Source organism: Narcine bancroftii, chromosome 5 (assembly GCF_036971445.1).
Source record: "Narcine bancroftii isolate sNarBan1 chromosome 5, sNarBan1.hap1, whole genome shotgun sequence".
NCBI lineage: Eukaryota > Metazoa > Chordata > Chondrichthyes > Torpediniformes > Narcinidae > Narcine > Narcine bancroftii.
In genome coordinates, this window is record NC_091473.1 from 2771198 (window position 1) to 2798404 (window position 27207).

The window sequence follows — 27207 nt, forward strand, 5'->3', positions numbered from 1 at the left end:
ACCCATGCACTTCTGTGATGTTGGGTGGAAATGTACGGACTAGGGGAGACCAATAGAGTCACAGGGAAAATGGGCAAACTTTACAAAGACACCACCAAAGCAGAATCAAGGCTAGGTCAAGCGGGTGGTTTGAGCTAGTGGAGTTGTTCTAGTGAACCGGTGCGGACTCGAAAGGCTGACATGGCCTGTTTCCGCTCCGTAAGTGGTTATATGGTTATAAGCTGCGAGGCAAGTGCACCATCTAAATAAAGTATTGCTGTGGCACTTTTTCTGCAAGCATGGCCTCGCAGTAGTGAGCACAGATCACTTTAATTTCCCATTCTTCTGCCTGGACAAAACCACGACCATTGCATTCTTTCTTTTACAACATCCACATACCCCCAGTTATCCTCCAGTGAATTTGAGCTTAAAATGATCTCAATCTCTAATTCATTGCCAGATCGAAGATAAATCTGAATTACCTGGCTTGTGACATTCAAATTTTTTTTTTAACTTCCACTTTACTCCTTTGCTGTCCCTTTATCCAGGCCAGACAAATGAAATTACCTGGGCACTTTGTTGCTTTCTTGGTTCAAAACTAATCCAGTAGTTTATTAGCACCGAAGACTTTATTTAGGGAAAAAAGAAAGGAAGTAGAAAGAAACAATTATTCAAAATAATCAGGTTTACAGCTCCTATCTCAGAATCTGTACAAAGGTTGTCAATTATAATACAGAATGTACACTTTGCTGCTTTTGTATCAAAATCCACACGCATCAAATCTTCCCCTTGTATTTCTCGCCAACCAGCATTTCATAACCTCCAGTTTTACAAGGTTATAATTTAAAAGACTAAATTGAAGTTTTTTTTTGTTGGAACTTATAGAAGTATAACCAAAGCAGGAAATGAAAAAGTTTACCCAAAAACATTCTTCCTTGGCACAACAAAACAGTTACAATATTTACAATATTTACAACAGAAAGGAAAATTATTCCATTTCTGAGAATCTGGCAAACATGGCTTTTCGAACTGCATCTTTATAGGTATCTGCAGTATTGACACCATAAGAGCTTCCACGTGTCCCAAGTCCAGCTCCTTTCATTCGCAACTGCGCCTGTTCCAAGAAGATTCAAAATTAGTCTTAGCACCATGCAGCTCAAAGAAGCTAAATTATATTCTTAGGCAGCTTAAAAATTACACTAGTTATATTTTTAAAATGCTGCCATTTTTTTCATACTTTCCCTGTCATCAGTAGAGTCACTGGCTTTTCCTACGTTCATCTAACTTCATTATGTTAAATAAGCTTGAAAGAGTAACGGTTAGAAACGACCTTGTAAAGACTGTGTCTCACATGTTTCCCCCTTCTCTCCATTCACATTCAAGATACCAGCCATCCAAACATTTTCAAACTAATGCATTGTGCTGCCATTTTGAATTCAGATAATGAAAGTGTAGATCCCTGACAAACCCTCTTCCTGTACCTCAGTAAAGTTTAAGCTTCCACTACAAGCTACATTCACTAATAGTGGGACAAACCTCAATTGGTGCAGTGATGCCTTGTTGATTTCGACCAAGTCCTGAACCTTCTTTCCAGCCCATGGCTTGTAACATTCGGCTTCCAATGTTATCACTACCGATGCCATCTTTGGTTGGCTGTTCAAAATCACTGAGCAACAAGCAAAAGAAGACATTTTAAACTCAATAGAACTGCTAATGGAATAGTTAAAAAAGCACACCAACACCTCAACTTTCTTAGATCACTAAGAACTTCTGTAGGTGCACCATAGAAAGCATACTTACTGGACGCACAGCATGGTGTAGGTCCTGCTCTGCTCAAGATCACAAGTTATAGAAGGAAGTGAATGCAACTTCCCATCTCTCCAGACTTCATCTACATCCCCTGCTGTCCAGAAAAGGCAGCCAACATACTAAAAGCCTGAACATTCTCTTTTCCCTTTTCCCATTGGGGAGAAGGGTCAAGAGTGTGAAAGCCTGCACTAACAGGTTGAAAGAGTTTTGTCCCTGCAGCCATCAAACATACAGAAGGTAAGACACCAAAGAGAAGGTGCATGGGATCATATCGATCTCTGATGGTATATTGAATATACAATGAATTGATATTACAAGAGAAGCTGCAAGGGCCCAGTGGATCAGGCAACATCCATGGATAGAAATGGCCTGTCAACATTTTAGGTCAGGACACTTCATAAAGACTCAGTGCCTCCACTTTCCCTGTGTGAACTTAAGATTTCAACAGATTTTGTGTTTCTCCAAAGAATTGATAGATTTCATTATTGTGGATAGGTGGAGGAATCGAAAGGATTATAGAACAGTATAAACTAACCAAATGCTCCACAAATTAACAGTTTGTTATTCACCAAGGAATAATGTATTAAAAGGAACTGAATGGCTTGCACATAGAGGAAAAACATTACTCACACAACTTGTGGAGTAAAGAACTTCTTCCTCTTGGGTTCTGGAGGCTCTGGGATCCCATATTTCTCTCTCCTTTCTGCTGCCCTGTCTCGGTACTTCATCTGCAGAAAGAAATAAGATTCAGCAATCCTAAATTACTTCAAAATAAGAGAATTCTAGCCTTGTGCTCTAAATTACAGAGTAGGTGATCATACCTCTCTTTCCGTCTTCTCGAGAGCTTCAAGTTCTAGATCAGTCATTTTTGCTCTTCTGTGAATCTCCAAGTTTTGCTTTATGGTAAAATGGGAAAACATGTAATAGCACAACTTAAAGATTCTTTTAAAATTCTTCCAACCTAACTATTTTCTATTGCAAGATCTATATACCTTGTGTAGTTCAGAAAGCTGCTGGTGCCGGATTAGTGTCTCTTTACTAGGGAACTGCCGTCTACACAAAAGGCAGGCCATTTTCTTCCAATCTGTCAGCTTCTCCTCCCCATCATCAGCCTTCTCCTGCTCTTCTTCAGTATCACTTTCTCCACTGTAAGCTGCCACAAGTCCTTGCTGAGGACTTGCTTTTCTCTGAATTCAAGAACAAAAGTCTATTCAGGTTCATCATTACAAATGTAGTTACTTTATAAACTGGTAAATCAGTAGATAACTCTTAGCAGTTGTCCATCTGTTGTTTCTTTTACAGTGGACAATCATTCTGTAATAACCTTGACCAACCATGATCATATTGGACATTATTGATAAACCACTTAATCGTTTTTACCTACAACACTATAAGACATACGGCCATTCAGCCCATCAAGTGCCCTGTCATTTAATCATTTTCTCATGCAGCCCCAGTGCCTGACCTTCCTACAACCTTTGATTCCCTGGCTAAAAAATAACCTCTGTCTTAAATATAACCAATGACCAGGTCTTCACAGCCACCTGTGGCAACAAATTACACAAATATGTCACCCTCTGTCTGAAGAAATTCCAATGCATTTCTGTTCTAAGTGGTTGACCTTCAATCCTGAAGTTGTGCCCTCCTCTCCAAGACTCTCCCACCATGGGAAATAACCTTTCTACAACTACTCTGTCCATGCCTTTCAACATTTGAAATGTTTCAATGAGATCCCCCCTGTCATTCTCTCATTCTCTTAAATTCAAACAAATACAGGCCAAGATCTGTCAAACACACCTCATGTGATTCCCGGCATCGTCCGAGTGAACCTCCTTTGAACCCTCTCCAATGTCAGCACATCTTTTCTTAAGTGAGGAGGCCAATGCTCACAATACTCAAGTAGGTCTCACCAGTGTTGTATAAAGCTTCAACATCACATCCCTTCTCTTGTATTTTATTCCTCTTGAAGTGAATGCCAGCTGTACTCTGTATCCAGCTGTATAAAAACTGTAGATGCTCTACATCTGACATTATCATCTGGCTTAAAGGAACCAAAGGAAATCATTCAAGTATCCATATTCTGAAGAGTCATGAATCTATTTTAATTTATTACATTAATCTATGCTAGAATAATTTTATTCCAATATCTCACACAGAGTGAGAATGTGCAACACACTGCAATTGAACAAAATGAATTGTTCTTCGCAAAGAATTTCAAAGTCTCATACAGGTTATCGCACACCCAAAATGCCCTGAAATAATTTGCATCCACGTAGGGAGAGCAGAGGTGCAAATGCTATCAACTAACTCAAATAGAACTTTTCATGCGTATTCATTGATTTGACTCAAAACATTCATAATGAGCGCTGCTTCAAATTGCACACGAAGACAAATGCTTGAAAGAACAGTTGCCAAAAGCCCTGTTCTGGTCCTGGCATTCACAAATCACTAAAACAAAACAAGTTTATGCATAAAAACAGGAAAAAAACTAGAACGTCATGTAACATCTGGAATCCTTCACAGGTACACAGATGCTGATTAATTCAAGCATTTTTGTTGTTCGTTCAGATTTCCAGTACCTACAGCATCTATGTGTGAATTTACACATTCTAACCTTCAGCATGTAGTCCTCGTCATCTGGAGCAGATCTCTTCAAGAACTCAACTCTTGTTGGCGATTTATCTGCTGACATACCCTGATGTAAGATGGCCGACAAAAAATAAATGATTAAACCAAGTGATACGTGTTCCTGGGCAAGATCTTCTGAACAACACACTCACACTTTCAAAGTCACTGAAGGTTTGCACCTTTTTCTCAAACAAAGCAAAGCCTGCATCTGCTGCAGACTCCTTCTTCTCATCCTCTCTTTGTCCAGTGAGTTGAAAGTTAGTTTTGACATTTTCTTTCTGCTTGTTCAGACTCTTGGCCCATCGCTCCATATCTTTAGCAATCTAAAAAAGACATTATCAAATTACCTTTTATTCAGATGACATGATTCACAATTTAAAACTAACATTAACCAGAAAGAATGGAAAATAGATAGAGTTCACTTGTGTAATGAACTTAAAAGTATGAGAAGCATTAAACAGGATTTTATTTTTTCTTCTGCCAACAGAAAGGGATGCCATATCACAAGCATCAAATTTGCACAACATTTTTTGGCATTTAGAGGGCTGATGGAGAATCTCATTAAAACAAAATCCTGACAGGACATGACAGGGTAGATGTTGAGATGCTTCTATTAAAGGGAGCAGCTCAAATATGGGGTAAAAGTTTAAAAATAAGTGGGTAGCCAACTAAACATGGGGCATGAGAATTCTCTACCCAAGAGTTTTGTGGAGGCTGGATCTCAAATGTTTGAAAGTCCAGCAAATTGAGGACTTTGGGGCCTGGGGCAGATCAACCATGAACAAAGGCAGCGAAGAGTTGTTGGGGGGGGGTTTGGTCTTGGTGCTCTTAGTGAGAGCAGAGACACGAGATCAGCGCAGGTACAGGCGCGATATTTTGCGATCTCTGACCGATTGAGATTCTTTGATTCTACTCAATTTTGGATAGGAACTTGTATGTAGGAACTTAAAAAAGATTTTCAGGAAAGGAAATATTGTAGCTGATCAGGCAGAGGGAATTAGCAGGTAGCTGTCAACATGTCTTCAATCTGAAAGGTAATTATGTTTGTTTAAATAAGTTAAGCTTCCTTCCATTGGCTTTGTATGAGAATTCAAGCAACTGAATAAATCAACCTAAGAAGGCAGCGAAGTCCAAGGCAAATTATAAAAGCAAAGCTCACCAAATGTGAGCCCAAGTTGATCTGTTCAGCAGAGATGGTGAAATACTATTTGTTTCTATTTCACAAAATCAAAAACAGCTGAAATGCGACTAATGCTACACCTAACTAATGTTAAAGCAACTTGTGAATATTCCATTTTGAAGACTGGAAAAATGGGTGTACTAGAACTCAGTGGCCACTTCATAACAAGGGTTCAATATTAGTAATCAGATTTGCAAATAGTTTGTTAGATGCCCACTATCTCTTCCCACTGGCAAATAACATGCCCCAATTAACACAAGTAAAAATACATATTTTTGAATATGAATCTATTTTAACAATACTTTGTACAATATGGATATGCATTTTTTTTTAAACCTGTTGTGCTGTTTTGCTCTTTGGTTTCTCTTTCTTCTCTTTGCCGTCTTTGTTAGCTGAACCAGCAGTAACATTCTGCTGTGCAGTAAATTCTGACACAGGCAAGTACTTTTGCTTCTCTCCATCCCAGTACAAATACTGTTGAGTCTGTGTGTTGTAGTAGTACTGAAATACATTTAAAAGGTCAATCTTTAATATACTTTTGATTTTAAACCAATTATTGCATGTTACAGAAAAAATGGCAGTAAACCATCAAGAAGGTGGCAAAATAGTCTTTTAACCACAACTCTGGAAGCATGGGCATAGTATTGCTGCCATTTCAGTATAGACCCAAGGGAAAATGGTCTTTCAGCTGAAGCCAGATAAATTCAAATTTGTTTGTCCTTTCTTACAATACAACATATTTGCAGAACTAAGAACTTCAGTTGTGTGCTTTTACCTGAGAGTTAGGATCATAATAAAATCCAGATTGCTGATCATAGTAAAAACCAGAAGAATCATCGTATTGGTAATTGGAAACATCAGGTACAGCTGTTTTAAAAAAAAAAGAAATGCATAAATATATTCAGGGACTCATCATTCTCATTATCTTATGGAAAACAAATAGCTTGCTGGACACTTAAAATGTCAGTACTTTCTCCACTTACAGAATTTAGAATCTGTAGATACAGCAGATGAACCTGCATTCTGTGGACTACTCGATACTTGCTGTCCTGCATCTACCTATAGCATACAAAGAAAGTCACATCACATCAGAAATTATAACATGTTCAAAAAATTAACAATTAATAATCAAAAAAATCTTGAAGCATGAACATCCAAAAATGTACTGTGACCTTTAAAGCCAGTAAATGATATTGTACAAACGGTCTAACCTGTGGAAAAGGGTAAAAGTGCCTTCCGAGTAAAAATACAGAAATGCTGGAGCAACTCAGGAGGTCTCACAGCATCCACCGCAGATAAAAATATGTAACCAGCGTTTCAGACCCGAGTCCTTCATCAGGGTATGAAATAAAATGCAGTCAGGTGCATGGGGAGAAAGGAAGAATAGGCAAGGGGAGGAATACAGAGACAGAAAGAGAAGCAGAGGGAAAGGGGTGGGGCAGGGAGAGGGAGGGGCAGGGCATGGCTAGAGGCCACGAGAGGGGAGGGAGGGAGGAGAGGCAGGGAAAGGGCGAGGGGAGAAAGAGAGAGGCAAAGCACTAGTGAAAAGGAAACATAGCATAAGATTTGGGGGGGGGGGGGGGGACGGGAAGGGGGTGTCAAGAATGGCTAACAGAAACAGGAGGTCGATGTTAATGCTATCCAATTGGAAGATGCCCAAGCAGAATTCAACACTTATTCCTCCAATTTGCAGATGCTCTTGGTCTGAAATGTAGGTTATATATTTACTCCTTTAGATAGTGCGAGAACTGCTGAGTTCCTCCAGTACAGGTACACAATCCTTTATCCGAAAATCTCAAATCCGGAAAGCTCCACAAACTGCCATTTTGTTCCTGGTGTTGGTACAGCGGGGGGGGGGGGGGAAAGAGAGAGAGAGAGAGAGAGAAAGGGAGAGAGAGCAGCACGACTAGGTGAGCGGGGCGGGGAGAGACGGCAGCGCGACTTGGGCGGGCGGGGGGCGAGAGAGACGGCAGCGCGACTTGGGCGGGCGGGGTGGGGGAGAAAGAGGCAGCAGCACAACTCGGACGCGGGGAAGAGAGATGGCAGTGTGACCTGGGCGGGCGCGGGGGAAGAAAGACGCCAGCGTGACTGGAAGGGGGTGGATAAGTCAGCACAATTCGGGTGGGCTTCAATCTGGGTCAGCTGGCTTTTGTTCTGAAATCCAGAAAAATCCGAAATTTGGAACACACTGTCCCCCAAGGGTTCCGGATAAAGGATTGTGTACCTGTATTTGTTTCTTAACTAAAATCGCAGTGTTTGCAGTCTTACATGTTTCATAAAACTGCTTACACAAAATGAAATACAGTTTGTTGCAATTTCTTTGTAGAAATCAAAGAAAGGAACAATTAAAGCCTTAAATGTAGAATATGCTAGAATTAAAATTTGTTGATGAAGTAGTGGAATTTTCTTGAGTTATCTTCAACAGTATTGGAAGAACAATATCCATGCACAGCACTCGATTTCATTCCCATGTGTTATGAGCAGATAACTTCCAATCAGAAATAACAAGAGAATGCATGATATTTGCACACACATGGCTTTGTGTGTGGTAGGCTGTGTATAACGAATCTTGTTGAGATTTTCAAGGAGGTTATCAAGAAGATAATGGAAAGGCTGTGGATGTTGTCTACATGGACTTTAGTAAAGCTTTTAATAAAGTCCCACATGGAAAGTTAGTTTATAAAGTTAAGGCACTAGGTACCAACGGAGAGGTTGTAAATTGGATTCAAAGTTGGCTGTGTGGAAAAAAAAAGTGGTAGAGGATGGGTGCTTCTCAGACTGGAGGCCTGTGACTAGTGATGTGGATCAGGGATCTGTGTTGGGACCATTGTTGTTCGTTGTCTATATCAATGATCTGGATGATAATGTGGTAAAATGGATCAGAAAATTTGCTGACGACATGAAGATTGGAGACGTTGTGGACAGTCAGGAAGATTTTCAAACCTTGCAGAGGGATCTGGAAAAACTGGGAGAATTGGCCAAAAAATGGTAGATGGAGTTTAATGCAGACAAGGGTAAGGTGCTATATTTTGGAAGGGCAAAACAAAGTAGGACATACAGAATAAATGGTGGGGCACTAAGGAGTGCGGAGGAGCAAAGAGATCTGGGAAAACAGAAACGTTGTTCCCTGAAGGAGGCATAGCAGGTGGACAAGATTGTAAAGAAAGATTTTGGCATCTAAGCCTTTATAAATCAAAGTATTGAGTATAGGAGTTGGGATGTTATGAAGTTGTTTAAGACATGGGTGAGGCCAAATTTGGAATATTGCGTGAATTTTGATCCCCTAACTACAGGAAGGATATCAATAAGATTGAAAGGATGTAAAGAAGATTTACTAGGATGTACTGTGTGTTCGGGTGTTGAGTTACAAGGAAAGATTAAACAGGTTAGGTCTTTATTCCTTGGAGCATAGAAGAAGGAGGGGCGATTTGATAGAGGTTTACAAGATTATTAGAGGTATAGACATGTAGGCATTTTCCATTAGATTGGGGGAGATAAATATTTTAAGCTGAAAGGGAAAAGGTTTAGGGGGAACATTAGGGGAAAGTTCTTCACTTAAGAGAGTGGTGGGAGTGTGGAATGAAATGTCATCTGATGTGGTGAATGTGGGCTTGATCTTAAGTTTTAAGAATAAATTGATAGATATATGGATGGGAGAGGTCTGGAGGGTTATGGAATGAGACCAGATCAATGGGACTAGCAGAATAATGGTCAGCGCAGACTAAATGGGCTGAATGGCCTGTTTTCTGTGCTGTAGCATTATATAATTTTCCAATTACCGGGGAGAAAAAACAAAGGATAGTCTCTGAAACAACCAATACCGTGCAGGCACTTAATATTATTGCACACGTCCATCTGAAGATGAATCACAGGAAAGGACAAAGCAACTTTAAAAGAAACACAAGTTCCAGTTTAAATGAGTTTACCTGAGCATTTTGCTGATAGGGTTGAGCATGACTTGAATATACCTGAACCTGTGTTACAGGTGTGTTTGCTGAATTGCTGACAGGAGGACCTGCAAAGAAACATTTTTTTTTAAATGAAATGCTCTGCATGTTTATACACCAATACATTAAAATATGCTGCTCCACATATCAAACAATCTAATATTTTAAAAAATCATGATTGTATATGAATTATGTCATTTTACAACTTGGATTCCATTTACTGATCACCTAATGAACGTTGAAAGCAAGAATGAAGGAAAACTGTTTCTTGTTGGTGTCAAATCCTTGAATTGGGACAGCAATGGTTCAAGCTGACAACTCATGAACATCTTCTTTGGGATGATCATGGTCAGACAAATTCGATGTACACATCCATAAATAAATATATAAAATGCCCATTGCCCTCTCCCTTCCTCCCCAAGATTTCATTCTTACTGTAAATGAATTTTGATTTGCCATTTCTGAAACATTTAGGAAATGAATACAGATCTTCTCAAAGGGAAGTAATTAGAATGTCTAACCTAACTCAATCTAACTTATTTCACCATGCAATTACAACTACATGACCCAAGTATGCAATTCTGAGTTATGAAAATATATCACAACTTGCACTAAATTCAATCTACAACACAAGTTAAAACAAATCCCAACCATTTCCTTCCTTGCAATTTTCTGATGCTCAGGGGAATCTGCAATATCATCATGCAAAGTACTCAACTTTTAAAATTGGAAAAAGCAAGCCACTGCCAGTCCTTTGCAAACAACATTTATCAAAGTTAATTTCATCCAAAAGTTGATTTACGTGATTTCAAACCTCCTGTTTGAAGTTACTGAACCATGAATCTAGTAATTCTACAGTAAAATATGCCAAAAGATGGCACAACTGAACGTGACCTCTTCTAGAGCAAATCAGTTCTTAATTATCTGTCAAGATAAAACCTCCATTTATTCTACTGAGCATTTCACCAGAACAAGTAGACACAATACAATTACGGGCACAACCCAATTACGGGCACAACCCAATTACGGACACAACCCAATTATGGACACAATACAATTACGGACACAACCCAAAAGGTTTCTCAAAATCCTGATGACCTTCAAAGAATCTACAACCGAAAAGTATTTTAGAAGGCAAGATATATATAGACATATGTGGAGAGTACATGGTGCACTGGAATACATTCTAATGCTCCGTCACCAAAATACAGGGATGGAAATTTTACAGAATTCACAAAGCTCTACCCAAAAATATGATGCACAAATATTTGCACCTACAGAATTTATGTAGGATTTATAAAAATGGGAAAGAAATAAATTTTGATCATTTTTTTAGTCATTCAATAAGGTTCACATGTAGCATCTCTGCATCAAATAGGTTGGCAGGCACGGCCAAGTCCCTCCAGTGCATCGTGCAGTGCCATTAGGCTCTTCGTCCATGATGCATTTTCTCTGACGTGCTGTATTGTAGAGAACTGCAGTAGCCATGACTAACTTCTTAAAGTAATCCCTTGATCTTTGCTCCTCTTCCACTAAGTCATCAAGCTTTAATTTTCCCCTGAAATCCTTCTAGACCATTTTTCTCTCTGAACCCAATCCTCGAATCCCATCCCCGATTATCACCAAATCCTTTCCTAGTCCAAGAGTGTCACACATCAGAGAAAATGCCTTTCAGGACACAAATGCAGCAAGTGCTATACACTGAAACATTTGCTCACTTGTCATCACATTGTGAGGGCGTGGCAAAGAAAGAGACTCAACTGTGACTGCCAACCCAATCAAAGCTGTGTCATCATATCCATATCTTAATGCAGTATTGAGCAACTAAGTAGTAGTGATAAAATTTGTTTCTTTGGCACAAATATCATCCATCTCCTGAATCTAATGTTAGTCTCAGATCTTAAATAACAGTGAGTCATTTTATCACAGTGATAAAAAGGCTCACTACAAGAGAAAAAAAACACATTGCTCCATATAACCTGGGGTTTAATGAGAAAAAGGAGATTATAGAAAATCATGATATGGACCATTTTCTAGGAATGCAACCTTGGGGTCATCTGTATGGCAAAACCAAACTGAATTTCACTAAGCGTGAACTGATATTTAGATAAGATCGAGTTGTCAGCGGTGAAGTGATTGACAAAATTTAACCTCAAGTTCAAATTTTAAAAACATTTCTCAGGATATAAAGTAACCACACATGTAATTTCTTCTTCACCTAAACCTGATTCAATGGTTCAGTAAAGGAATAACATTGCACCAACCTCTCAATTCACTTTCTTTTTGAAAGAGAACGCTGACACCCTACCTGTGAGAGAAGCTGCTGCCTGGTATGTGACAGGAGGCTGTTGACTGGGATCCACAGAGCCTTGTTGAAAGTACTGGTATTCCTGCGAGTACTGTGCCGATTGCACATATTTCATAGTTAGTGTGGTGCACACAGAAGAACTCTAATTAAGACTGTATTTCAGAATAGCCGTACATAAAATACATACAAGGCACGGTCCTGCGTTTCCCAGTGAAGTAAAACTCAATGTTGTGGGACAGGTATAAATTTGTCAGTTTATTATCCATTTCCTCTTCTACCTTTGCCAGCTACCAATCTTTGGACAAGATGATCAGACAACAACCCGTTTTCAGGATTTTATTGTTATTGCTCTGTACCTGGCAATAAAGCTGATATATATTTTCCTTCTATTTAAGATTCCTCTATTTTCCAAAGGAGGGCCTAAACTCTAAAATGCTCTATCACCCCTTCACTGTTCTCCCTCACTGACTCTCTCTTCCCCAAATATTTGCAAAAAATTCTGAGTTATTTGGAACTGTTTGCACCTTTAATGGTAAAGTAAGATGATAACCTCAAAGTAAATAATGAGGGAGGCGTGGCAAGATGGCATAAGGAACAGACGTGCCTTCCAGTCCTCTCCTGACTCTAACTTATTGTTTTGTCTTTAAGTGCCCGTTAAAACTTAAAAAAAGTAAATAATGAGTCCATTAATTATATCAGAAATGTTCTCACAGCAACATTACCTGCTGCCGTATACAAATTATTTGAAAAGGTGTTTTTATCCCCAAGACCTCTCAACAGTAGAGTTAACTGCCAGATTTAGAACAAGATCACCCAAAGATTATGTAAAATGACTAACTTCATCTCTGGTACATAAACCCTCAATTCTTCAAAGGGATGCTTTAAGAGATGCTCACTGAAACAGTTACACATTTTCCTCTCTATCATTTGATTTTTCAGAGTCTGCTTAACACCTGACATTATGCTTGAGTGACTGATATCCACCTTTTCTTTACCGCCAAGACTGCTACAAAGTTAGTCAGTGTATACTTATACTATACTTGGTAGACGTTGAACTACCAACCTGTGCATAATGCTGGCTGTAGTTGTCTGTGCCAGACTGTGGGAGGTAACTGTAATCCTGGTTCACTTGATCTGAAGTTTGTTGAGACTTTATGAAAGGAAAAAAGAAACAATTCAAATACTTTTTAAATAAAAAATGCAGTCATATTATGCAACCAGGTTCTGTACTAGAAAGTAAATCAAAATACATCATTTCAAGACCAGAAGATTTGTGAAGCCATCTGTCCAAACTACAATCTTTAGCTGGATTTCTTCAGCACTCACTATTCTGAGCCAGGAATTGATGAAAGAATACTCAGAATGTCTCAAATTATTTTCTCACATACATAGCACATAGAAACAAAATAATGAGAACCAAATTAGAGATTGTATACATGTACAATCACAAAACAGTCATCGGCTAATGATATAATAAGATATTCCAAATTTATCAGAAAGAACAGAAACACTTTGCATGATTTGCTGCCCCATTTTCTCTTCAAAAGGATGGAGAGATCACAGTTCACTTATGTTTGCAAATGTTTTGCTGACTTTAAAATAATAAAACATTTTAATTTCAGCTTTTTGATACGAACTTGAGTTGTGTGAGTGCAGTGAACCTATGTCCTGCAGAAACTCATCAGGTCACGCATCATCTACAAGCAGTAAAAGGGAATGTTTTGACCTGAGCCCTTCGAAAATCAGCCAGCTGTCCAAATAAAAATATAGGGAAGGAGCACAGGCTAACAGGTCAGAAGTGGATAGAGGTGGAAGGGTAGAAGCTGAAAAGTGGCAGAGGTCTAAGAAAGAAAGCTCAGATAGGAGAAGGAAAAGGTGTGGGAAGTTGGAGGAAGGGAGACAGAGATACAAGGGAAAGAGAAAGACCAGGGAGGGAGTTAATATAAATTGGAGATCAATATTGATGTCTCCTGGTTGGAGACTGCCGAGATAGGATACAAGGTGTTGTTCCTCCAACTTGCAAGTTGTGTGGAATTAAAGTGGTTAGCCACTGGGAGATTCTTGCTGTTGCAGAAGACGAGAGCGATGGCGCTCAACAAAACCATCTCCCAGTCTGCATACAGTCTGCCCGAAGTAGAGGATGCCCTTACAGATTTATGTGAAGTGTTGCTTTCCTCGGAAGTGTTGCATGGGGCCTCAAAGTGTAGTCTTCTTTAGGAAGTTTGATCCTCTACCATTATTAATATAAAAGTTATCCATTTCCTTTCATATGGTTTACCAAAATTTTATTTCACATTGCAATACTAATTTTATTTCTGAAATGTTTAGTAATTCAAAGGGAGAAAATCCTTCAAGAATTATCTTTTCTGAGTTTCTAGCTAAAATTGAAATACCGAAATTGCAAGAGGAACAAAACAAATTGATAAAACCATTTGAAATAGAGGAAATACAAGATATAATAAAAAAGCTACCGAACAATAAAACGCTTGGGGAGGTCGGACTCTCAATAGAATTTTACAAAACATTTAAAGAGTTACTAATTCCTCCTCTCCTGGAAGTAATGAACCAGATAGAAGAAACACAAAACTTGCCAGATTCATGTAAAACAGCAAAAAAAGGAATGATCTTTTCAGAGCAGAATGTCTAATTGAAACCATATGGCTTTACCTGACTTGATGACCACTGGGCTGCAGCAATGGCTGTACTTGCAACAGTCATGGCATTGATCCGATTTCCATCACTAAGAAAGAGATCTCTGACAAGGAAATCAATTTGACCATTAACAATTCTAATTAAACTACATGGTCATGGTCTTATTAAAAAGTAAAAGGCAAGCAAATTCATTTTTTGATGTTATGTCTCCTCTAAACAGACAGATGGAACAAGAGCGCATCTTTAAAAATCAAAAGTTGAATGTTGAACATAGTGGCAGGATGTGAAACTGAATGTGGATTTTGTCAAGTTTTCACATTTCAAAGTGTGATACACAACAGCGCTGAAGAAACTCAGCAGACTGTGCAGCATGGTCTGGGCCCAAAACGTTGGTTATCCTTCCTAGATGCTGTGTGACCTGCTTAGTTTTGTGTTTCGCAGTAAATTCCTTGCGTTTGCAGACTTCCCGGTTTAATTTTGCATTTCAAATGTGCACTCACATGAAAACATGGAGTAGAGTCCATCAGGAGAAAGGAAAGATTTCACTGTGGCCTTCTCCAAATGCTACATCCAACACTCAGCAAATAACTGCAACATCCACTTTCAGTTTATCATTTCAATTGGCAACACAAAGATGAGATTTCACAGAGAGCAAACTTATCGGATTGGATTCAATGAATGTTCAAACCTTTGCATTCACCTGGATTCTCAAACTTAGAAATGATCCACAGTAACATTTGTAGAATTCTGAGAACATATTTCCCAACTCAAATTGTCTTTAGCTGAAAGAATTGTGCTGTATCTTAAAACTAATTAATTTAACTTTACTTATGTTACTTACTTCCTTGCACTCTTTGCAAAATCAACACCAATGGTTTTGCCATCAATACTCAGTGGTGGCTGTAAGGACTGCAGGATCTGAAGAAGTTGAGATGCCTCCTGCAAATTTTGAAAGGAGAGGAAGAGTGTGAGTGACCGATTATATTAAATTTCAATCAAGTCCTTAGTGCTCATCAGGGGATTTAAGTGGAGCCTTTTTAAGAATTTTGCAATTGATCATTTTAATTTCATTAGTAATAATGTTCCTTGATACTGAGCAGCACTACAGAAAACATTGTCTCAATAAATATAAATTCGGTCTCCTTCAGAACAGCCATTCTCAATGGGGAGGGGGGCACCCATTGAGTAAAATCATAAAATATTTTTATGTTGCTGGTAGGAGAGGAGGACAGAAGAAACTAACTAAACTTCACAAGGAAGGGGGCCCATAAAATTTGAGCAGTCCTAAGGGGGCCATAGCCAAAAAAAGATTGAAAATGGCTGGTCTAGAAAACCTTCAAGAGCTTGCTTAAATTACCTGGTTTTGCAGAATCAAATCGTCCAAATTTAAGCAAACTTAAAAGGTGAAAAATATAAATTGCTCAAAGAAAATATATTAAATCATTCCACCTATAACAGTGGCAGTCCATATTCCAGTGTATTTTCATACCAGGTATTTTACAAGTAGAGGGACTATTATTAACAGAGCAATTGTTGTACAATGAGATGGAAATGACATGTTCATTGGAAAATTCAAAGTAAACCTTGTTCAGTGTCTGTTGTGAACAGGCTTAAAACTGTTAATTAATATTTACTTGCAACAGGCATTCAAACTGGAAAATCATGTGAAGAGTGGCATTCTGGAGGTGGGGCTGTTAAAGCATCTGAAAAAAACAGTCATTTCCCAATCCGAACATCCATCAATTACAACATTCAAATCTCTCCAAAGAGCATACTTACTTTTTGCTTTCTCTGACTTAGTTCAAAACATCAGAAACAAAATTTCACAGAACAGTAAGTGCACTTCTGTAAAGATGTAATATTTACTTCATTAAACTCACCACGATAGAAGCTAGCTGCACAAAAGCAAAGCCCCTATTCAGTTGGGTCTGTTTGTCCTTAATCAGCCGGATATTGGAGAGAGCCAATACAGCATATGGAGATAGGGCACTTAAAATGGACTCCACTGAGGTGTGGGAGCTAATATTTCTTAAAATAACAGCTGTAAAAATGAAACAAAGATTTATGTAAATCTGATGGGCATTTACACAGCAGAGACGACACATGTCCTAAAGTACCAAATATTCTGAAGTTCAGCAGTATGAAAGACTCTAGAAAATGGATAGGCTGGGCTTATCATCCCTGGAGCTATAGTGAATGATGGACGATCTGAGAGGTATTTAAATTATAAGCATAGGTAAGGTACAGTCAGACTCCATTTCCCACAATAAAGGTATCAAAAAACAAATTTAAAAAATAGCTTTACGAGGACAGAATTTTAAAAGGGAATTTTTGATGTTTTAAAAAAGTGGAACTTGCCATCTGAAGGGATGGTATAATCATGTTAAAGAAAGTTACACAGACATCAAGGCATAGTATACAAGCAAAGTGGGCTAACAGATCAATTTTCTTTGCAATACAACTCTAATTAAATTTAGCCCATTGCCATTTAAAATATTTTTTGATGCCTCTCAATAGATCAAGCAGTTTATGTAATGAGTTGCTGAATCAACAAGATCCCAAGATTGGCGGCTCAGTTTGCACAACGCTGCTTCAGGCACTGAGTTTGTAGGCTTTCCCCACATGTGTGAGTTTTCCATGGTTGCTCAGGTTTCTTCTCACCCTCTAAAACATAGAGAGTGTACGTCTTAAATAAATTTAAAATTAAATTAACACAAAAGGCCTGCAATTATACATGGCTTCTCACTAACAATGCATTTTGCAAATGTTATAGGAAAATTATCCCAAAAGCAAACTGCAAAAATTAAAATGAATTTCAGCATTTACCACAAAACATATTGCAGTGCATTATAGAAACATTTTTAACAGACTAAAAACCACTTTCACTTACTATCACTGGAGTAATCAGGAGACTGCTGAACTTCCACTGATGTAGGTTGTTGATCCTGTTCCGACTCTGAGAAAAAGAATAATAGATTATTTATTTTATTAAATGAGGAAACCCAATGATGAATTTTTAAAAATAAATTAGAAATTATTCAAATATGGAAAAAAATCATTAGCCCTTTTCAAAATACAGGATTTGTGTAGCCCTTCTGGGACCTGGGTGCGATTACTGGGGTAAATCTACCCATTAAATTACCAACCTAACAGAAGTTAAGAATCGAGGTCCAAATAGCAAACAGTAGGATGTTCAGATCCTGGCTGCTGTGGCTGACACATGCACGCAAGCGGTGATGTCACTGGAATAAGTGGGTCGGCCATTTTCCTTTATAAATTGGGCGTGGATGAGACTTAGGTGAGTTTTACTGGGTTCCATGACTGCCTCCGAGGTAGGTAAGAGATTCAACTGGGTTCAGATGGGGTTGACCCAGTTGGACCTTTCAAACTGCCATGTAACTGGGGCACTAACCGTGCAAATTGTCCAGTTAATCCCATTTTACACAGCAGTTTGAAAGAGCCTATTTACAAATTCGCTTATGGTATCTTGGTAGTGGGTTATATAAAAAGTGATGAGTCAGCATACAGGAGGGATATTGAAAACTTGGCTGAATGGTGCACCAACAACCACCTTGCACTCAATGTCACCAAAACCAAGGAGCTGATTGTTGACTTCAGGGAGGGAAAACCAGAGGTGTATGATCCAGTGGTCATTAAGGGATCATAGGTGGAGTGGGTGAGCAAATTTAAGTTCTTTGGAGTTACTATCTCAGTGGATCTTTCCTAGACTAATGGCATTGTGAAGAAAGCACGTCAGCAGCTCTCCTTCCTCAGGAGTTTACGGAAGTATGGCATTGGAAAGCCTGGCAAATTTCTACAGATGTGTGGTGGAAAGTGTGTTGACCGGCTGCATCCAGTACCCCTTAGCATAGAGCCCTGGAGAAGTTATTGGACACAGCCCAGGACATCACAGGTAAAACCCTCCCCACCATCGAGAATATCTACAGGGAATGCAGCCGTCGGAAAGCAGCAGCAATTATTAAGGATCCACACCACCAAGCACACGATCTGTTCTCGCCGCTACCATCAAGAAAGAAGTATAGGTGCCACACGACTCACACCACCAGATTCAGGAACAGCTACACCATCAGACTTCTCAGGGATTTATTTAAGAACCCTTAGTTTTGCACTTTATTGATTTTTCTTCTCTCTATATTGCAGTTTATTTACATTTCTTTATTTGTTTGCACATATACTTTGAGCCAGTTTTTTTTTTGCATTGCCAGTAAATGATTAATTCTGCCTCACCCTCAAAAAAGGAATCTCAGGATTGTATGTGATGTTATTTATGTACTCCAAGACAATAAATCTGAAATCTAAATCTGAGAACTGAAGATTTTAGGTAGAAAAACTATTTTTTTTTTCATTTGTGCATAAATTTCTCAGCAGTATCAATTATATTAGCAGGATAAATGCCACCTTTCTGTTTGTAATATTTTTAACACAATAATAGAAGTTCTGCATGGAAACGACCTTTGAATACAAATGGACCATTTGCCTAAATTACAATAACATGAACAACCACTGGGCCGTATGGGTTTAAATGGCTAGATCAGCTTCTACCATGTTTTAAATAAATAACATTTATACCAACATCAAATGGACTACATTTCCATGGCATATTTTTATGAATGATCTGGAAAAATATCAGAATTTGCTCTGGAACAGATGTGCCTGAAGGCCTCATCATATTTAACTAATTCTTTTAAATAATGGGTGAATGGTTCGTGGACAAGCTTTGCTCAGAGCGTAAAGTCGGCCATGGAATTACTTAGAAGACAAAGTTAAAAATCATTTGGATTGAGGCAGAGAAAACCTATAAAACTTGTGTTTGCAGGAATTTGTTCAAGACAAAATTTAACAAATGTAAGGGATGAGAAAGCAGTTAATGAGGACATTAATTTTAAGCGAACAGAAATGTCAATTGGCCAAATGCCAATAGCAGAAGAAACTTGAAATGTGCATAATTCAAGAAATGGACCAAAAATGAAAAATCATTAGGAGCCAGAACCAGGAAGGCTTTGTGGTTTTGTTGATCAGTCACAACAAATTTCAACTCAATCTGAAATCAGCACAAGTCAAAGTTGGCCCTGCTGGTATTAAATAAAAGATGTAGCCCTGTGCCACAGACATGTGGACCACTCCAAGAAACTGAATTCCTTTAAACAAAACTAGAGCTTAGCAACAGTGAAGAGTTCAAATTATAATATCACCTTACCAGACTTTGAAGCTCCACACTTAAAACATTTCTCTCTCCTCTTGAAGTTGTAAATGCCACACTGTAAGTTTTATAAAATGTAAAGTCAGCAAAACATTAAACTGATTTATACATTTGGAAGGCTATTTTAGATATTTATAAATGTCAAAATTTTATTGAGATTTTATTAGTTGGCAAAGTACAAATCTTTCATTTTCCATTTGAAAAGTGAACCATAACTATTTACTGAGCTTAATGTTACCAAAGAGAAAATATTATGTGGATACAAAATGTACTACACCATAGTTGAATAAATGATACAATTTGTAGATCTAATATGATATAGGTTCTAAATAAAAAGACAAACTCAAATCAACATTTTCAGATCTTATTCACAAAGTTCCCCAACACATTCACTCTAGTATACCCAGTTAGTGTGAAATCAAAATACCTTGCCACAAAGCCAATCTTCATAAGCCTTTGGTCGTGGATTACTGTAATGCATGGTGACATACTTCCCCTGAATAGTCAATTGATTCTGCAAAAAATAAATCATCATTAAGTATTATTTCAAGACAAAATATCATTTATTCCCATGGCAGTGCACACAAGTAGGAAGAGAGCAATTTCTCCCAAATTAGTGTGTGAATATTTGCATTTACGAAGTATTGGGAACAGGGACCTCAAGGGATAGATATGTAACCTACACTTAGTCCATCCTAGTCTTCAGTAAGATGGAAGCAGCCAAGTCACAAGTGGTCCAATAGAAGAGCATTATCAGAAGCAGTTGGTTTAACACACCCTAATGTGTTAATGCTTGCAGAGAAAAAAAAATTATGCTTTCAAAATCGGAGGCTATTTATTTTAAGTCATGCTTTAGCAACAGGAAAATACTCTTTTTCCATATTTAGAAGAGCTGACTTTAAAATCTGCTACTAGGTGGAATCTGCTACAAGATTTAGTATCACTTATGAATGGAGAATTTTCAGACTTGTGAAGTTGAATGAAGACCAGAAAGCGTTATATGAAGGTGCTAAAATTGCATATAAATCTGCAACCTTTTTTTCTGGTCCAGGTCCTTCTTCCTATATACTAGAAAATTTGTTTTATAGAAAACAACATGCACCCCCACAGTTTTGAAAATTCATTTGTATTTTGAAGCTTATGCGTGGAGTACAATAAAATTGATATTGCATGTTTTATTCTTGCAGTAAACCGGAAGGAAAACAAACCCTACATTTAGTAAAAGTTTGTTGCCATTACTGAAAGCCGAAGTTACTGAAGAGAAACACCACAATCATTAAAGTAAAAAATTAGATGTGCAAAGGATTTACAAATTTTATATTAAAACACAAGTTTTGAACTATGAACTTTCAGGATCTGTCCTAATCAGGAATAGCAAACAGTCTCATCAATTGCTAAAACTGAGCTACTATCTTATGCCAGCAACTTTATAGATTAGATGTTTTTCCTGAAGCCACAATAAAGCAACACAAAAGTCAAAAATACATTTCAGCTGACTAAATGTCATTCCAACAAAAATTCTGTGCTATCCAATTTCAATCTAAGCTCGTACTTGCAAAGCTCGTGTATATTCAACTTTACATTAACAAGGACCAAACAAGTTACCTAAATACAAGTCATGTTCTGAAACAGTTCAAGTGTCAAGACAACAGCAATAAAGTACAAATTGAAGTGTAGACAACTGATAATTCATATTCATTATTTATCTTTGCTCCTTTGATAAAAATTCCCTCTCTTTGCAGATCTCAATCTGAAATTAATAACTACAATGCCTCATTGAAGCTCCCCAAGGTAAATGTCATTTTTGATGCCAACGCTAGACAATTTAATTCTCCATTATTACACATGCAAGAAAGTGGAAAGCACCTTGTGTCAACTGCTCTCACGTGCTGTATAAATGAACGAAACTATCACTTTTGTGGTAAATTCAATCAGAGATAAAAGGAGAGCTAAACTGTTGCAATTCGGTCTATTTACAGGATCACTATCCTGTTTTCTCCACAACATCAAAAGTCTTTTTAAACCAGACCCAGGATGCCTTATTAATCTTACTGCAAGAAGGGAAAATCTTGTAACTCAATGTATTCCAAAATTGCATTTTTATTTCATAAACAAAACTCTGAAATCTTACATATTTTGCCCAAATGACATCATCATTTTAGTACACCAGCAATAACCTCACAATTATCACACAAGCTGATGAGCACCCCCCACCCATCATGAATTGGGCAGTTATCAAAAGTCTGATAATTTTTTAAAAACTAAACAGCTATCAACACCACGTGACACTCGTTCAGCACTACCTGAAGTTGCACTTACTCAAACTGGCTACCTTTAACCCAAGTTCCTCAATGCAGTTCAACACTTCACTGCTCATACATAAGAACTGAAACTATTTTAAATGCAACATCGTTTAAATTTGCAGCACTTTCGCAGTACTAACATTGTTGCTTCTTGAATATCAAAATATACTTTAATCCCAAAACCACAAGTACCAATTAGTAAATTCCAAAAATATCCTTGATTTATCAGTCACCCCTAATTTGAGAAATTTACTGTTGCAAATTCACAACAATTTTTTTGCTGGATTCCACTAGACAAAATGCACTTGATTATTGAAGATGTTAGAAGAGACAGTTTTAATATACTACATTTAATGCTAAGATCTACTGTGAAAGGATAGTGCTACAATAAAGCCACCCAATCCTATCAGAATACTTTAAGTATCCTACTGAATTAGGAAGCAATTTTTTTTTAATTTATTCTGAAAATGACCTCGGATACATCATAGTGACTGATGTGAATGAGGTCAGAGTGATTCCCTCAGTTGCCACTAACAGTGACACAATGTACATGTGAGAAAAAGATGGATGAATAAAAGGTCCAAAATAATCTCAGGTTTACAACTTAATGCTAACAATGCTTGTTCCTGACACTCAGCTGTGATTTTCCTGATCCTTTTGCTGGTTTAAGTTGCTCATGATCTTGCATGTATCTTAAAAGCAACTTGTATTTTAATAAAAACACCTTTGACACACTTATTCTGCATAAAGCATAAAAACAGAGTTGATAACAAGCACAAAATGTAGTAATTTAGAACTTGATAATTAGTGTATTACACTCGGCTTTAAGCAAAAACGATACTGTATTTCAGCTTCTGTTGTCCATTACGAGAAAAGATATAGCACCAATTTGGATATAATGTGTGATGGATTATAAGCCATGCTAACAGTTCATCAGGATAGCGCGAGTGCAAGGGTAAATCAAATAGCCCCCTGAGGCCACACCTTCCTATAAATGGCTCAAGCACACTGTGTGCCTTGGATCAGGTCATTTGATTTTCTGATCCACTGACAGGGAAACAAATTGTAAAATTTAAAGCACTGCATAATCATTGCTAATCTCACATTCTTTTTAACTGAGTTCAAGATACTCATCATATACCATCAAATTTCACTACTCTCTTACACTGTTACCTTTAAAAAAATATGAACACAAATAAGCCATCTAGTCACTGAATAAGCTTATTAGCTTAGTGCACTTTCCTGCACTAATCCCATAGCCCGATTCTCTTAAAATCTAAAAATCTTTGTCCCAAGAAAATGACCCTTTTCTTTGCTCATTGAATATTGGACTTGATGTTAAAGCTATGAAATTTCTTCAAAGAGAACAAATTAGTTTCTCTCTATAAAAGATTTAATTGCTGTTCTATTCCCCACTTTAACCTTTGTCTTTGATGCCCCATTCCACTTAAAACACTTGCTGTTTCCATTTATATATGGCTTGGAATCAATCCTTTGAGGTTATACTTTATGCAGAATTCTATGGAAAAAAAACTTTTTGTGGGGGGGGGGGGGAAGCCCTTGTGTCTTGTTACATCAGTTTTCAATACAGACAATCTGATCCTTTTTATTTTTTTCTCTCCAAGAAATCTAGACTTGTGATGAAGCAACCTGATTGGCTTCCATCCATCTTGTTGCGTCCTGCAAGTGATTAAACTCCACGAAGGCGAAACCACGGCTTTGACCTAGAGACAGCATTCAGATATAGACGGGATTGTGTTAGTCAATGGGTTTTAAAGCAGCCATTCTCAGATGAATCTCTCATGTCACCCTCCTGCTTCAAAGCGTCTCCATTTACAGTTTTGTGAAGCAGTGTTTTTGTGTGATCTCACTTTGTCCTTTTCTTTGCCATGGCAAGGAAAGGAATTGTGCAAAATGCTTCTGACTAGGTGTAACAATACCTCGACAGAAAGAACAAAAGTTGCAATAAAAGGTTTCTTTCATACAGATCATGACAAATTGGAAACAAGAGATTTATTCTGCAGTACCCACCTGTAACCCAGTTTGTTTAAATCACATACCACCACTATTCACTAACACATGAAAAATTGCAGTGGAAATAGTGTACAATGTTGAAGAAAAATAAAATTTTTAAAATGAACAAATTTGGAAACCATATTTTGGGAAAGATCATGCAAGTTTCCTCACGCCAGCAATTAAGTCATGGGGCTGTATTTTAATCTTAGATCCTGCACTTTTACTTTTAGTCAATGACAAATTAAAAGGATTTTTAAAAAGTACAGTAACTGCTGCCGTCACTACCAAGTTGAGGGGGTAACACTTTTCTTGCAATTAAACTAACTTTACTTTTCACATTCCTCAGCCATGGCAAATTATTGTGCTCTAATTCTTATCACTCGGCCACTGGATAAACCAAATGTGTTCTTTCGTTCAGGAAAGTAGGGAAGAAACCTGGAGGAGGAACACAAATCTCACCTGACATTTTACTCCTCATTAGTCGCACATCTCTTGGCTGAACTCCATCATAAGTTTCTAAAGCAGTTAGAATCTATAAAACAGAAACATTATCATAATCCCAACTCAAATGTTAGCACCCAATTTAATCTGCATCAAACTGCACGGTTTCAAAACATTTAGTGTGAATTAGTTCCTCAGAAGGTAAAGACAAAAAGCCAGCTCTCCAACGTACTGTGCCAGATACTAAAGAAAATTGCATTGTCTATGTTGAATTTATACTCATGCCAGAAACATGAAAAGGCATTGTGCACCTACAAATGGAATTTACCAACAAATAAAGTTAATGTAAAGCAATTGACAGGGAAAATTTACATTTTTTTAAACATTGAAACTTTACCTCATAATTCTCAGCACCAGTTAAAAAAATCCAGACTACAGCAACACCTACTACTCATCTACTTCAAAACTGTGCTAAATATATCCTATTTCTCTCTTATTAATCAGATGATTTATTTTCCAGTTGTGATCACATTACTGCCATCTTGCATGGAAGATCTGTACTCATTGAAATACAGAAAAATAAGTGGGGTGGTGGAGGGACCTACCAAATATTGATGGGGCAAGACAGTGGATGTGGAAATGTTTCCAGTCATGGGAAAGTCTACTATTAACGGAAACAGCCTGAGAGTAAAAAGATGTCCTTTTAGAACAGATGAAAAATTCCTTCAGGCAGAGGGTGGTGAAACTGTGCAATTGATTGTCATAGACAGCCATGAAGGCCAAATGATTGAATACACTTAAATCAAAGGTTGACAGGTTCTTGATTAGCAAGGATGTCAACAGTTATGGGGAGAAAGCACAAGAACTGGGTTGAGGGGAAAAAATACATTAGCTATGATTTAAATGGCAGAGCAGACTTGAAGAGCAAAATGGCCTGATTCTGCTCTGACATCCTATGGATTTATGGTCTTATCTAATAGCTTAATTATTTTGTACCTCCTCACTAAATTTCTTCCAGAATACATGAACAAATACATGAACCCTGATAATATTAGCAAGTCCACTATAAATCTTTTTGGTCTCAGTAGATTTAAGTTCAGAAGACTATGTTCTAATACTCACGCGTTGAGAAGGTATATGAAGGGGTTTTTTTTGTGCTGCAACTCATTACCATTTTCAAACAGCTAAAGTATGATTTAAAGTATGAATCTGTATGTACAAACACAGTTAATGACCATAGAACATCCTAAAATACATTTCCTTGCAATGAATATTTGTGCACAAACAAGATAGTCTCCACTTATTACACTTCCTCTTTAAGAGGTTGAAAATCCTATATTTTCATTCACCTATCAAGTTACCTTTTATATTTTTCAGTTTTTATGAATCATAACCAAAATGCAAACATTGAGGGAGAGACTAACAATGCCTTACATCATCTTCTGTCGAAGATAAGGGAAGTCCTCGTAACATAATAGTTTTACTCTCTTTTTCATTATTTAGTTCATTCCGGTCTGTATCCCTGTAGTCGCCATCAGAATGGTAACCACCATCTGATCTGTCACTGCTTCTTCTCTCCTGATATCGCTAAAAGAAAAGTTTACACCAATTACATGAGCACACCAAAGCCAAAAACCTCAGAACTAAAGTTTTTGGGGATTCTGAAAGCACTGATCAAAATGTACTGGAAAGACATTGTAACAAAAATAAAAATGCAGGTTTCAGCTTTGATCAATAACCACAAGCAGAGATCTTGTAACTTTCAGTTAAGAAATAAAATGGATTATCACGTCTCACTCAATAAAGGACACTCATGAGGAAATTTCTCATCTGACACCAAATATTCTAACAGTACATGATCACTAGAGTGAAAATTTCATTTTAAAAGTATGAAGCCTCATATCCTTCTTTCATTTTGTTTACAAATTAACATTCCATGCCAACTGAGTGGCCAAGTTCAATACAAAAATAAGCCAATGACAAGAAAGGATAATAAAGACACAATTATGAAGAATCAAAAGAAATAATGAATAAACAACGAGTGAAACTGTTAAAGCATCAAAAAGGTCTGGAAAAGTAGCAAGTGAAGAAACAGAAAAAGTTTTAACCATCATATTCAACGAGGCAAACTGCAAACACAGTACCACTATAGATGTAACAATTACAGGTTGGTCAGCTAAACTTTAATTATGACAATGAGAAAATATTGTATGGAATTAATAAATTTATAATTCAAAAAAGCACAGATCAACCAAATCACAAGAAATATGAATGCATTCTGGCTGGCTTACCAGAATTACTGTGTGCTTTCAGTAGGTTCTACATTTCTAACAATGGTGTTTTACTTTGGAAGTAGTAATGCTTAGGAAGTAGAACATTTTGCTTACCTTATCCACTAACAACACATCAGCTTAAAGGAGTCATGAAATACATATTGACACCTCAAATGGTTAAGTAATTGCAACTTTTGAGGGGTCATGGTTTGATGGAAATTTTATGGCTATTGTTTACTTTGATAAAATTCTGCAAGATTTGATGCTAAAAATGTAAGCACAGAAAATGGAAGGTAATCTTGCATGATTCTGAACATCGGATGGAAGAAATTCTGGCACTGGAACATGCAAAGAGCAATAAATGTGGCAATAAATTTGTAAAGACAAATTAGTGTTAATGGCTAGGAATGGTAACTTTGGCTTTCCCAAATGCAGATGGGGCATTGGTCA

General features: G+C 37.5%; 1 protein-coding gene across 8 annotated transcripts in view; it reads right to left on the minus strand.

Moving 5' to 3' along the window:
- Positions 1-589: 589 nt before the first annotated feature.
- The window catches only part of LOC138763034 (RNA-binding protein 5-like), a 53460-nt gene continuing 26842 nt past the window's right edge, over positions 590-27207 (minus strand). For all 8 annotated transcript variants that reach the window (XM_069936557.1, XM_069936556.1, XM_069936558.1 and 5 more), the window contains 22 exons: positions 25919-26071; positions 24503-24575; positions 23678-23751; positions 20152-20238; positions 19722-19782; positions 17394-17459; positions 16384-16544; positions 15345-15442; positions 14519-14606; positions 12915-13001; positions 11852-11942; positions 9523-9611; positions 6580-6655; positions 6372-6463; positions 5933-6097; positions 4596-4739; positions 4403-4483; positions 2781-2975; positions 2610-2684; positions 2419-2516; positions 1516-1645; positions 590-1093 (listed from right to left, as the gene is read on the minus strand). In XM_069936557.1, coding sequence (XP_069792658.1) covers positions 968-1093; positions 1516-1645; positions 2419-2516; positions 2610-2684; positions 2781-2975; positions 4403-4483; positions 4596-4739; positions 5933-6097; positions 6372-6463; positions 6580-6655; positions 9523-9611; positions 11852-11942; positions 12915-13001; positions 14519-14606; positions 15345-15442; positions 16384-16544; positions 17394-17459; positions 19722-19782; positions 20152-20238; positions 23678-23751; positions 24503-24575; positions 25919-26071 — 2310 coding nt within the window. In that variant the 3' untranslated portion in view covers positions 590-967. The remainder of the gene's footprint in view (positions 1094-1515; positions 1646-2418; positions 2517-2609; positions 2685-2780; positions 2976-4402; positions 4484-4595; positions 4740-5932; positions 6098-6371; positions 6464-6579; positions 6656-9522; positions 9612-11851; positions 11943-12914; positions 13002-14518; positions 14607-15344; positions 15443-16383; positions 16545-17393; positions 17460-19721; positions 19783-20151; positions 20239-23677; positions 23752-24502; positions 24576-25918; positions 26072-27207) is intronic.